The 13,633-nt window shown below is 37.5% G+C and overlaps 2 protein-coding genes across 3 annotated transcripts in view; one reads left to right on the top strand and one right to left on the bottom strand.

The window, feature by feature from the left end:
- The window catches only part of LOC119546369, a 47,065-nt gene that overhangs the window by 9,353 nt on the left and 24,079 nt on the right, over positions 1-13,633 (top strand). The window lies entirely within an intron of this gene.
- LOC119546370 lies at positions 41-3,589 on the bottom strand. Its single transcript, XM_037852602.1, has 4 exons — positions 3,480-3,589; positions 1,029-1,153; positions 665-979; positions 41-601 (listed from the first exon to the last, which is right to left on the bottom strand). Exons 1-4 carry the CDS (start codon positions 3,556-3,558, stop codon positions 356-358), a joined length of 765 nt encoding a protein of 254 aa, XP_037708530.1. The 5' UTR covers positions 3,559-3,589; the 3' UTR covers positions 41-355.

Consider the following 13,633-nt stretch of genomic DNA (forward strand, 5'->3'; position numbering starts at 1 on the left):
CAATTAAGAAGGCATTGGGCTTGCAGAAATAAAAAACTGGTTTTATTTTATTTTTGTTTTATTTTATTGTTTTAATGTATCGCATCATTGAGTTTGTTGATTCTTATTGTAGTATAATACTGCAAACTTAAAAAGGAAATAACACATACATACTTCAGCCTTATATAAGACTTAGAATTATTTAAAGTATACACATGAATTGGAAGGGATATGAATTCTTGAATGTTTTTTACATGTACATTTTCAGTGCTATTTCCAACTTGGTATGCACAAAAGTGGTTATCATAACTCAGTAAATTAATTTCTTCGCAAACAACAAAAACGTTATTACTAAAATTAAAAAAAACTTAAAATTTTAAATAATTTTGTATGGACACACTAAGTCCCAATTGTTACCATCTCTATTAAGAGAGGGCTTCAGCGAAAGTGCGATACGATCCGATTCTGAGACTACAGGGGTTTGGTTTTCCAAATCTTCATACTTTTCAAACAACTCATTTTGTGCTAGATTTAGCTGGATCCTTGATCTTCGATTTTTGTATTTGGAATACAGTTTGCCCGATGGATTTTTTTTACCGTCTCGGGAAATGAAGTAGTAATCCTATAAAATTGATTAAAAATATCAGTAAAAATCAATATTAAAAGCTCTTCAATTAAATTTTACCTTGCATTTCTCTTCGCCAGGTAAGTGACAGCAAATTTCGTCCAGCAACAGACTAAAATCGGAATATTTGATAGTTATCCCTGTTGAGAAGATCTCCTCAAGGATAATGCTTATAAGATCGTTCTTCATATTCTGGCTTAAATACATCTGTTTTTTTCCTTGATCCAAAATAGCTCTCCCTCTATTGGTCTCCGCCAATAAGGTTCCCAAGCCTTTGCCTAGCACCTGCTTTGCCTTATAATACAAATTAGGCGGCGTCTCCTTTGATTTTTCTATGTTTGTGGGAAGCAACTGCGATTCACCATCTGGTCCAAGCTGCATTCAAAAATATTTAATACATGTTTAAACTTCAGAAATTACTTACTATTGATTTTCTCCAAGACAGCAGCTTCTCTCGAAATCTCAAACGAGGACCCAAAGGTGGAACGGCTTCCTTCAAATCTTCCTCAGTTAAAATATTTTTTAAGTCACCATATTGAATTTGTGCATCTAAGAATATTTAATTTATTATAATTCAGTCTTAAATAAGTACATGCATACAGTGTATAACATTAATATTCGGTTTTTTTTATGCAAGATTCTCCTTTAAAGAAAAGTATTAATGTATATAAATCTATGAAAAGGTAATAAAATAAGTTTTTGCATCATTACATTTTTTGTTTTTATTAGTTTCAAACATTTTACTCACGTTTGAAGTTGAAAAAAAAAACCGAATATTAAAGTTATACACTGTATGTATGTACATATATAGATACACTGGCGAAGCACATCGTCAGGCTTGCATAAACCATTGCGATAAAAATGATAATTCTTTAATAATCTTTAAAAATGTAGTATAATTTGCTAAATAAAAACCCGCAAAACTATTACTGGAGCGCAATTACTAATGCAAGCCTTAACATGTGCTTTGCCAGTGTACCTACATATGTATATATGAATGTGTGTTGACAAGTCACAACACGCGGTTTTTTCCTAGAAATATTCCACAAATACGCGTTCTTGATGAATGGTGTACATATGTACATGTGCATTGTACAGATTTAAGAAAGCGAGCAGTCGCACTTCCCTAATATCACTTTAAAATGTACATTCACACATATTTAAGTCCATAAATATGTATATGCAAAAAGCCAAAAAATAAGAAAAGTGCGTTTTCTTTGCGTGTGTGTTTATGTACTTAATTTGTTCTGTTTTGACCGGATATATGTGTACGTTTAGAGAAATCGAAGTCACACTTTTTTAGTATCACTCAAAACTGTACACATACATATGTACATAAGCAAAAAACTACGAAAAGCGCGCCTTCCCAGTCGTAAGTTGCGGAATGTGTTTTAAAAAAACATAGTTCTGGGTCGTATCTTTTTTACGCAAAACAGCACGCATGCAAATTTTCCAAGGCAAATGTGTGTGCTGGGTGCATTCTATTGCGGTGCCTTCTAGATGTGTTTCAGAATAATGCATCCAGAAGCATGCCCAAACACCCGTTTCGGGAACGTATTCCGAAAAAAATAGTTCTGGGTCGTATCTTTTCTACGCAAAACAGCACGTATGCAAAATTTCCAAGGCAAATGTGCGTGCTGGGGGCAGTCTTTGGGGTGCCATCTGGGTGCATTTCTCGTCAGTTGCATTTTTAGTTCTGAAAAGTGAAGTTCGTGCCTCGTGTTTTGAAAAAGTTTGTTGCTTTCTGCCACCAATTTTACATCAATATTTTCACAGGTAAGCAAAGTGTAGATAATTTAGTTCAATATGAGCACAACACAGTTCAATATGAACATAACAGAGTACATGTACATTGAACATTCAAACTAAAAACAAATTAAATTAATAAAATAATAATTATTTGAATGTAAATCGTACAAACAACAGTGTTAATGTGACAAAATAAATATATTGTATATTTGTAATATATATACACATGTTTAAAAATATATAATATTAAATTTCCTTTATATCTTTCAGAATCGCAAGAAATGAATGGGCACACCAAGGACTGAACTGCGTAAATGATAAAAGTACATCAACAAGAAGGAAGCAGCAAAGCCCCGTACAGAAGGAGAGTGACTCCGATAAAAAATTAGTTGAGTTCTTAAATATTGAAATAAAAAATAAATATGAAATTGAAATCCAGTCTTATGTATTCCTGGGGAAAACTTCCAGATATTTGATTTTCGAATGCTTCTAGGTGCATTCCTGGGTACATGTTACAGGTGCATTAAAAAGAGTACACCCAGAAGGAGTTTAAATGTTGCTTCCAGGTGCATTAAAAAAGAATAAACCCAGAATGTGTTTAGTATGTTGCTTCCAGGTGAATTAAAAAAGAATACACCCAGAAGGTGTTTAGTATGTTGCTTCCAGGTGCATTAAAAAAGAGTACACCCAGAATGTGTTTAGTTTGTTACTTCCAGGTGCATTCCAGATATATGCTTCCAGAAGCATGCAACGGGTGCATTCTTTTTTGTCCCGCACCCGTGTAAAAAGAATGGACAGACTCATCACTTCCGGAACACCTTTTTAATGCCATTTCATAATGAAAGAACGCATGCTGGAATGCTGTCATTTACGACTGGGTTTTCTTGCAGTATGCGTCTATGCACATGCATACATATACATGTAATTGGTAGTATTTTGTCAGATGTGTGTATGTTTAGAAAAATCAAAAATGCGCTTTAGCACTAAGAAATGTACACACACATGTACAATGTACAATGTAGTTTTCCAGGAAAAAAAACCACGTGCTGCGCTTTTCGCAGGAATACCAAGTGCACAATTATTTCTTCACTTCAATTCAGAGTTATTACACCTTATTATTACTTACTTTCGAGGTAATCCCGAACATCTTCTAGTTCATATTGTTTCAAAAACTCTTCCAGCTTCGCTTCCCTTTTTGCACTCATTTTCACTCAACTTTGACACACGCGATCAGATAAAAAGTGAACGGCACCTTTCTAGAGCTGGGGCTACCATTCAATTGTATCGATATTTCAAGTATCATCTCGCGTTGGTATCGAGATTTTTGTTTTATAGTAAACTTTACCTATTATATGTTTTTAGTTAAACGTTTTTGGAATTAAATTTATTAAAATATTAGTTATATTAATATTAATAATAATATTGCGCTTTTTGTATACATGTTCGTGAATTTAACCTCTATTTCTGGGATTGAGTTGTACAATACACCAGCTAGAAAAGATGTTAAAACCCATTTATAGACATATATAAGTCGTTGGCAAAACAATAATATGTGATTTCTTAAAAAGGATATGGTTTAAAGAGTTCTTTATACTTTTGTTAACGTTTTGATTCAAATGAATACTTTTAATTTTGGGCAAGCTTCAAACTATCGATATTTTTTCAGCCCATCGCTTACATTATAGGAAAACACTTACACTTGTGTCATTGCACAATTGTGGATGTGTATAAGCGATCAGGCGTACATTGGACTGTATAAAAAATGCAGACGTATTTCCGTATTCCGTTTCAGAGTACATATGTATATACGGGAAATTATTAATTTCCTATTTCTTTCTCCGATCTAAGCACAAAAAGTGAGGATCTGTTTTATAACATTTAATGTTTGCAATTTTTGTCTACACTACACTAAGTGCAAAATCTATTTAAATTAAGCAAGATTTGTTCTTTTTTAGCAAACATAATAAGAGCGTTATATTATTGACTTAAGCACAAACTGTACTTGTTGGTATACTTTATATTTTTGATGTTTTGTACTATAAATAAGAATAATTCATTCCTATTTTAAGGATACTAAAACCTTATTTTTCTTGAATCAAAAACATTTTCGGATAGTTTGGGTTTTAAGAATGATTTATTCTTGATTCAAGAACGCGCAGCAAACATAAGAAGTGCGTTATATTATTGATTTGAGCACAAACTGTACTTGTTGATATACTATTTATTTTTGAAGTTTTGTAGTACTAATGAGAATAATTCATTCCTATTTTAAGAATACTAAAACCAAATTTTCTGAAATTAAGTACTTTAGTGATCACATTGAGAATGTTCGTGCTTAACAAGAAACATTTTTTTTTCAGAATATATTATACTTAGGTTAAGCAGAAATCGTACTTGTTTGGTCCTGTTTATTGAATAATGTTCTTGAATCAAGCACTTTTTCGGATAATTTGTGATTTAAGAACGATTTATTCTTAATTCAAGAACGCTCAGCATTCTCATTCTTAAAACAAGCCCAAAAAATACTATCCGAAATCAAGTATAAATCGCCCTCAAATTTAGGATGCGTTTTTTTCTGAGTGTAGTATACCCTTTTACTCTACGAGTAACGGGTATAAAAAATGAAATGTTCAACGAATGTTTATTTCCCTATAGAGGCCAGCGCGTCCTTCATCTCAGCTTTAGGAGGAGTCCTGTGGTTCCCCAATGGAGAGCTCGTCGGAGATTGTTCTGGTGGTTCTGCTAAAATGATACTTCTATTAGTACAACGTAACCAAATGTGTTTGGCCAGAACTTACTTGCGAGGACACGCTTGGCAGGATGTCGATGTAGGGAGCGAAGTCCCACTTGGCACGTTCCTTCCCACTGGGATTCTCTAGTGGATCTGCTCCAGCACTTCAACTATTCCGCGGATTTGCCGTGTTGTAATATTGCTTCCTGTCGGTGAAGTCCCACAATAATGGGCAATAGCTTGGATTAGGGGTCCTTTTTCATTTTTAAAGTCTTCCTCCCGTTTTACATTTTTTAATTCCACAACGCTTTTGCACGAACACCGCCAAAGATTAAATTTCTTATTCTTTGGGCCGCGGCTAACGGCGTTCATCGAAATTCACTCGCTAAATCTGGTATTTCCTTAGCTCATCTAAGTACCGTGCTGAAAAACAGACCCGACGAAAAGCGTTAGCCCCGTACTCTCGCTCACTCCTATGGTTAGCTTGCGGTTTTCGTCGATGTGAGTACTAGGCTTTAGCCGACTATTTGCCTCTATAACATTTTCCTCACGTACGGTTATTTGACTGACTTTATTTATTTATTAATCCACAATTTTGGGTGCGCCTAAAGATGGCTTTTTATTCAGATAAATGTGGGGTTTTTATTATTTTTAAAGTATATAAGTTTAAGTATTTATTTAAATGATATGATAAATATGGGGTATGTAACAATGTGAGTATAATTAAGACCGTCGTCGCGTCGTTTTGCTTTTCACATAAGCACGTCTTCTTTGGATCAGATCTCGTCAAATACTGCCTCTACTCGTCGTTATCGTCTTATCGTCGTTGTTCTCGTCCTTTACTTCTTTTGGGTCGTCTTCTTCTGGAATGTGTGTTACTGCTCGTCGTTCTCGTTGTCTAGATCGGGATTGTTAGGGTGATTCTCGTAATATCACTCCCACATTCGGCCATTCTGATCAAACATTCGCCTCGAATGTTTCGTCGTTGTCATCGTGGGTGGGCCATGGCTTGAGATATTCGGCACAGGTTGAAGAAATTTTTGGACCGTCTGAGTTGCCGACTTTCTGGACATCGTAGGCGTTGTTGTGCTTGACTTTCGTGATTTGGTAAGGACCCAAAAACTTCGGCTTTAATTTGAGACCTCCGCCAAATTGTGTGCGCTTTATGGCTACCATGTCGCCAACGTTGTAAAGCCTTGCTGGTTTGCGTCGCAGATTATACGTCTTTTTGTTTTCCGTTTGAAGCTTTAATATTTGTGATTTTGCTTTCAGCCTTAGATCGTTTCGAGAGTCCTGAAACAGCGCTATGGTTTCGTTGTTGATTAGCTCACGGAGCTGTTGGTCATCTTTGTTTCTCATTTTGACACCGATTAGAAGCTCAAAAGGTGTGGCGTTGATGCTTCTCGAGAAAGTAGAGTTGATGGCTTGTTGAACTCGATCAACGTGTCTGTACCATTTTGTAGGATCATCCACACTGAGCTTTGACAAAACTGGGATAATTATGGCATTGAGTCGCTCCACTTGTCCGTTAACCCGTGGTAGGCCTGTCGTAGACTTGACTACCTTTATATTTTCATCGTCGCAATACTGGAGAAAATCTTGGGCTAAGAAAGCTGAACCTCGATCCGAAATGATACAAGCTGGGTTACCAAACACATTACTTTGTCCTCGTAGCTTTGTAATGACTTCGATTGCGGTCGTTGACTTTGTAGGATAAAGCCAGCAGAACTTCGTAAAAGAATCGATGACGGCGAGTATGTGTTTGTAATTCTTGCTTGTAGAATCTAGTGGACCTAAGAAGTCGATGTGGTAGGTGTGCAATGGAAAGTCTTCTTTGTGCAATGGATGCAGCCAGCCCTCCTGCTTGCCACGTTTGCGGTTGCTTAAAATGCACGGAATACAGCAGTCGATGAATTTCTTGATTTTTTCGTCAATGTTTTGGATGAAATATTCATTGCAAATCATCTCCTTCGTCTTTTTGACGGCGAAATGTCCTCGGTCGTGTGCTCTGGCTATGATCTGTCTTTCCATGTCTCTGGGGACAACAAGAAGTTCTGCGTCGTTGACTATCTTGTATAAGATTCCGGACTTAAGAAAATGGTCGTCGTAGGGTGAGTCAGAGTCTTCGATAATTTTGCAGATAGCCTTCAAGTGTTCGTCCTTTTCTTGAGCTTGTTTAAAGCCAAGGGCTACGGAGTCGTCAACGATGGTCATTATTGGGTATCTGGAGAGAGCGTCAACGTGCTTCATACGTGTACCTGAACGGTGTTCGACTTTGTAGTCGTACTCTTGAAGCAATAATACCCAACGTGCCACTCTAGTGCACAGACTCTGCTTGTCTAGCGATTGCATTGCAATCGGTGACAATCTTGAATGGGATGCCAAGGAGATAAACTCTGAACTTGGTTATAGCTTCGATGATCGCTAGCACCTCTAACTCGTAGCTGGAATATTTACGCTGCGCATCCGTGGTTTTCCTACTCATAAAGTAGACTGGGTGAAATTGGCCGTCGTCAGCTGATTTCTGCAAAAGCACGGCGCCAAACCCGTCTATGGAGGCGTCAGTGTGTACCTCGGTTTCGTACTTCGGGTTGTAAATAGCTAAAGCAGGTGTGGAAGTCAGGTATTTCTTTAGGGATTCAATAGCGTTCTCTTCGTCAGGGCCAATAACAAATTCAGCTTTATTTTTGGTAAGGTCAGTCAAGGGTTTCGAAATCAGAGCATAATTTTGGATAAACTTTCTAAAGTATCCTGTGAGACCTAGAAAACTTTCTAGCTGCTTGAGGTTCTGTGGCGTCTTGAATTTTGAAACTGCGTCGATTTTCTGAGGAGTTGGAGAAATGGTTTTGTTTTCGATAATGTGACCTAAGATCTGGATACGGGTCTGCAGAAAATGACATTTCTTTAGGTTAAGCTCGAGACCATATTCGCTGCAAGTTGATATAACTTCGGTGAGATTCGACACCGCCTCCTTTTCGTCCTTCGCTGGGATAATTATGTCGTCTACATAAGGGAGAGCGATTCCTCTACGGGACAGAGTTCGGAAAATCGCATTTATGTGTCTCTGAAACACACCTGGTGAGTTTGACAAACCAAAAGGCACCTTTAGGAATTGGTATTGCCCACTCTGCGTCACGAAAGAGGTGTACTTCCTGCTAGATTCGGCGACTGGCACATGGAAAAAGCCATTCCGCAAATCGATTGTGCTGAATACCAACGCTTTTTGCAGGCGGTCGAGCTGGTCGTCAATCAGGGGCAACGGAAAATGATCTTTTACGATTACCTTGTTTATACGCCTGAAATCTACGCAGAGTCGTTGCGATCCGTCGTTTTTCTTCGCCAGCACTACCGGGCTTGTGAATTCGGAGTCGGACTCCTCGATTATACCGTTATCCAACCATTGCTCGATCTGCTCGTCGATAACGTTCGTTTCAGCAAAAGCGAATCTGCGCGGACGCGAGAAAATTGGCGATTCGTCGTTTAGAAGTATTTTCATTTCAATGTTTGTCGACTTCGATTTCAGCGGCTTGTAATTCATTATTAGTTCACCCACTTCTTGCTTCGCGCACTCACCAGCTGATTCGTTTATATCAAGTTCATCGTTGTTAATAACCGTGTCAATTTTCAGCAAGTTAGATGGGATGTTCTCTTCGCAAAGGTTATTTAAATTTCGCACACGCAAACCACTTGGACCGAACGATATTTCTGATTGCAAGCACAATTCCTCGCCGATGATCATACGAGTGTCCATACAATCGAGCGGAACTATGAAGAAGTTCAATTCGTAGGCACTGCTGTCGATCCACACTGCTTGCTTGCACTGTCCAATTGGCTTGATCTTATTGGCATTACGATTTTTTCCAAATCCAATTAGGTATACACTGCACTCCTTCAGCTTCGGCAAAGCTAGCTCATCGTAGATGTCTTCGCGCAAAATATTATATTTACTGCCTGTGTCGAATAGAGCAATACAATTTTGGCTTTTGATTGAAACAACTTTGCTCGTCATGTTGTTGTGCTCACTTAAAACACGCGCGTTTGGCTTGCACTCTTCGACTGATTTGTCGCCTTGGGGGCAGTTTTTGGAGATGTGACCGAATTTATTGCATTTAAAACACTTTCTGCCTTTCTCTTTGTTGTTGCAGCCACTAGACAGATGTCCCTTCTCGCCACAATTGTAGCAAACGATTTCTTTCTTTCCAGTTTTCGAACCACCGTGCACTGCTTGAGCTTTCTTTTCTTTAGAACTGTTTTCGCCAAAATGGGATTTTGCACTGATCGTTTGGTAGTCCTTCAATTTGTATTTGAATTCGGTCATGTTTCTAGCTCCATAAAGCATAGATTTGTTAATTGAGAGTTCATCAATACCGTCGATCACGTATTGGATGAGAGCGTCTTCTTCAACATTTCCCCGTGAGGCAATATCTTTCATACGGTAAAAATATTCCTGTACACTTTCGTTTGCGCGTCGTTTTCTCTCTCCAAGTTGCTTGTGGATTTGTTTGCTGCTCACTCTCGATCTGAACTCGCTCAACAAACACGATTTCAAAGCACTCCACGAATTTATTCCTTTCTCGCTCAACACAAACAATTTCGCGACACCTTTAAGCGATTTTTTGGCAAAGATTAGCTTTTGCATATCGTTCCAACCCATAAGTACAGCTTGGTCTTCAAAATCACTAATCCAGACGTCGACTGGAATTTCGTCTGTGCCCTCGAATTGTTTTATAGATTCCTCTATATCGCGAAAACTTAAAGCGAAACGCGGCATTTCATTGTATTGAATTGGTACTGGTTGCGAATTATTCTTTTGGTCTCTTTCACTCGTTGGATTTGTTCCTGCGGAATTTGCAACCATACTCTCGATTTCGTCGTCGCTTTGATTCTCTTCGTCGTCATCCCTGTCTTCATCAGATTCCTCTGGGTCTTCCACTTCGTTGCCACCGAGAAGTTGGTCAAATCGAAGATTTTGAAAAATATGCAATTGCATGTTTTCGACGTCGTGGCTTATATTCAAAATTAGGCATATTGAAATTAAATCTCTTTCAGTCAGTTTCGCCTGCACGTATACACTTTTGGCTTTATAAACTGCGTCATTTTCGTCGAATTGGAAACCAGAAAATTCGCGAAGTCGTTTGCGATTATTCCTGTCCCCCTCTTTTTCAAAGACAAATTTGTGCAAAGCACAAATGCTTCCCTTTGACGCATTTTTCAAATTGTTAGAAATTAAATCGTTTAGACACGCCATAATTGAAAAAATGAATGTTTCACGATGAGTTTATGTGTCCACTCCTTCACGTCGAACAAAGTTTTCACTAATCACTTTCACCTTTCTCGGATACTTCCTGGACGAGCACCCAAATGTGGGGTTTTTATTATTTTTAAAGTATATAAGTTTAAGTATTTATTTAAATGATATGATAAATATGGGGTATGTAACAATGTGAGTATAATTAAGACCGTCGTCGCGTCGTTTTGCTTTTCACATAAGCACGTCTTCTTTGGATCAGATCTCGTCAAATACTGCCTCTACTCGTCGTTATCGTCTTATCTTCGTTGTTCTCGTCCTTTACTTCTTTTGGGTCGTCTTCTTCTGGAATGTGTGTTACTGCTCGTCGTTCTCGTTGTCTAGATCGGGATTGTTAGGGTGATTCTCGTAATATCACTCCCACATAAATAATGTACCTTTTGGCACCACAGGTACCAGGTCTTGCCAAGAAGAACATAAGCTGGAGGTTGGTTATTTTCTTAAAAAAGATCATAGCTATATTTCCATTCAAAATGAGATTCATTACAACGGCACAAAAACTCAAAAATCACCAAAACTCGCACAAAATACTGAATAAAGCATTGGAATACTGAATCCATTTGCGTGTGCGGTCCCATTTTCCGTTGAAGAGAGTTGTACCGACTTTTCCCTTCTCTTCCTAGCACGTGTATTTCCTATGGAGAAAAAAGTCTCTGAAGCGGAATTTGGTCGCTTAAGCCTAGTACTCAGATCGGCTAAGAGTTTCACTAGTCGAAAAATCTTATTCTTTGTAGTGTGACCGAAGTTTTCAAAGTTTACCCGCCATGCATGTGGCAAGGTCTTACTGTCAAGCAGCTGGGTTTGTTGACAAACGGAAAATAAAACAATTGGAGCAATTTAAAAATGAAGAGTCTGCTGGTGCACAAAGAAATTAAAATAAAAATAAATAACATTTTTAACGAATGTTTTTATTTATGTAAATTAGAAGCTTAAGGCTTCTTTCTCGTCCCACGGATGCTTTGCCATCTTTCCCGCGCCATCTGTAGTCCAGCTCCGAGCTGGCCAATAATGGCTTGAAATTGCTCCTTCAGCTGTCCGTTAGCGGGCGACCTTATTTCCTCCTCCCTATAGAAGCCGGCGCATCCTCTATATCCGCTCCATCACCAGCTGCCAAGTAACTGGTGAAGGAGGAGTCCTCAATGTAGAGCTCGTCGGAGATCGAGCGATGTCCCATGTTCCTTCCCACTGGGATTCTCTAGCGGATCTCCTCCAGCGCTTCAACTATTCTGCGGATTTGCCCCGTTGTGGTATTGCTTCCTGTCGGTCAAGTCCCACAACAATGGGCAACAGCTTGGATTAGGCGTCCTTTTTCATCTGCACACACCTCCTTTAGCCTTTTTGGGTGTTTTTCTTCCAATTTTAATTTTTAAATTCCATAACGCCTTTGCACGAACACCGCCAAAGATTAAATTTCTTATTCTTTGGGCCGCGGCTAACGGCGTTCATTAAAAATTCACTCGCAAAATCTGGTATTTTTTCTAGTATTTCCTTAGCTCACCTGAGTACCGCGCTGAAAAACAGACCCGACGAAAAGCTTTAGCTGCCTGTTTGCCTCTCGCTCACTCCTATGGTTAGCTCGCGGTTTTCGTCGATGTGAGTACTAGGCTTTAACCGGAAACTGTGTGAATAGGGTATTAGAAGTATATTTTTTCTCATTTATAAGAGATGCTGTAAAAATGGGATCGGGTATAAAAACTAATTTTATTATTTTTGATTTCAGCTACTTGCGGCCAATTTGGTGCTGCAAAAAAATAAAAACAAAGAAATAATACTTTAGCGTCTTAATAAGTTTTTTGCGACCAAAAAATAACTCTGAAACCTATAGATAAGGACAAAACTGTATAATAGCATTTAGAAAAAAAAAAAACTTAAAGGGCGTTTTGAAGAAATTATTGCCGGAGATGATAAAATTAAAAACATTAACAAGCTTTGCTCAGCACCAAAATAATTTGAAGTCGTATTAAGTGTCTGATTTTACGGCGAAACACACTACTAATTGCCGAAAATTGTATACCTACTTAGTTGGTTATTTAAAAGGTTTGAAAACTAAAATCATCTAGTTAAAGTTATTTGAGTTATAAAACTTGAAGTTAATGTTTAAATGCTAAAGTTTCATGCCCTCTTATCCAAACAAGTAACAGTAAATGTCATACATATACATACCTCTAAAGAATGCTCTTATTACTGAGGAGAACAATACTGTGGAAAAACCGCATAACTAGATTTTATAGGTTGATTAACTTAAAAATAACTTAAGTAAAAACCCTTATTGATCTACAATCCGTATATATATACATTATACAAATTTATTTATTTATTTAACATATTAAAGCTGATATATAATACTAAATTTAATATTTGTAGGGGAAGGGCACTGGAAATTATACAAATTACATAACTATTTTTATAGTATCCCTTACGTTAACAAATTACGTAATAACAACTCTTTGAGTGATTGCACATAATTTCCGGGTCGAGTGTTCGAGTTCTGCCTTTTTCGATGTTGTACAAGGTTTGCTCCGTAGAGCAATCATAAAAAATATAAGCAAAATGATTTTTAAAAATTCTTTTTGCAGTTACTATTGTTTTTGTTTGAAAAAACTTTTTGCATCAAAGAATTTAAGTTTTCAAGTCGAGGAAAAAAGTTTAAAAAGTATATGCTTACACAAATTCGTCCTTTTCAATAAATACTGAATGGGTTAAGAAAAGTATTGTATCATTCAAACGGCATTTAAATTACCTTTCCATTGAGGCCAAAGCTTACAAGAAGTAAGTTCAAATTATGAGTATATTTAATTTTTGTTTTGTCAAAAAATATGTATTTTGGAACTTTTTACGCTCTTTGGCTAACATGCAAACTTTTAACAATCAAAATTTTGGAAACAAAAACGGATGCGTTGAGTAGTCGAATTGGGACGAGAAATTGTTAACAAATTTAAGACCAGTTGAAGGATCGAAAGAAGATTTTTTACCTTGAGTTGCTTCGGTCGAGAGAAAAAGAATCTTCCCGTAATTGCATCCATCAATAGTCACTAATTATTCCTTCGTTAAAAACCGTCATAACGCGTTTTATACCCGTTACTCGCAGAGTAAAAGGGTATACTAGATTCTTTGGAAAGTATGTAACAGGCAGAAGGAAGCGTTTTCGACCCCATAAAGTATATATATTCTTGATCAGGATCACTAGCCGAGTCGATCTAGCCATGTCCGTCTGTCCAGCGCAAGTTAGTTTTAGCAGAGT

Source organism: Drosophila subpulchrella, chromosome 2L (genome assembly GCF_014743375.2).
Source record: "Drosophila subpulchrella strain 33 F10 #4 breed RU33 chromosome 2L, RU_Dsub_v1.1 Primary Assembly, whole genome shotgun sequence".
In the NCBI taxonomy this organism is placed as follows: domain Eukaryota; kingdom Metazoa; phylum Arthropoda; class Insecta; order Diptera; family Drosophilidae; genus Drosophila; species Drosophila subpulchrella.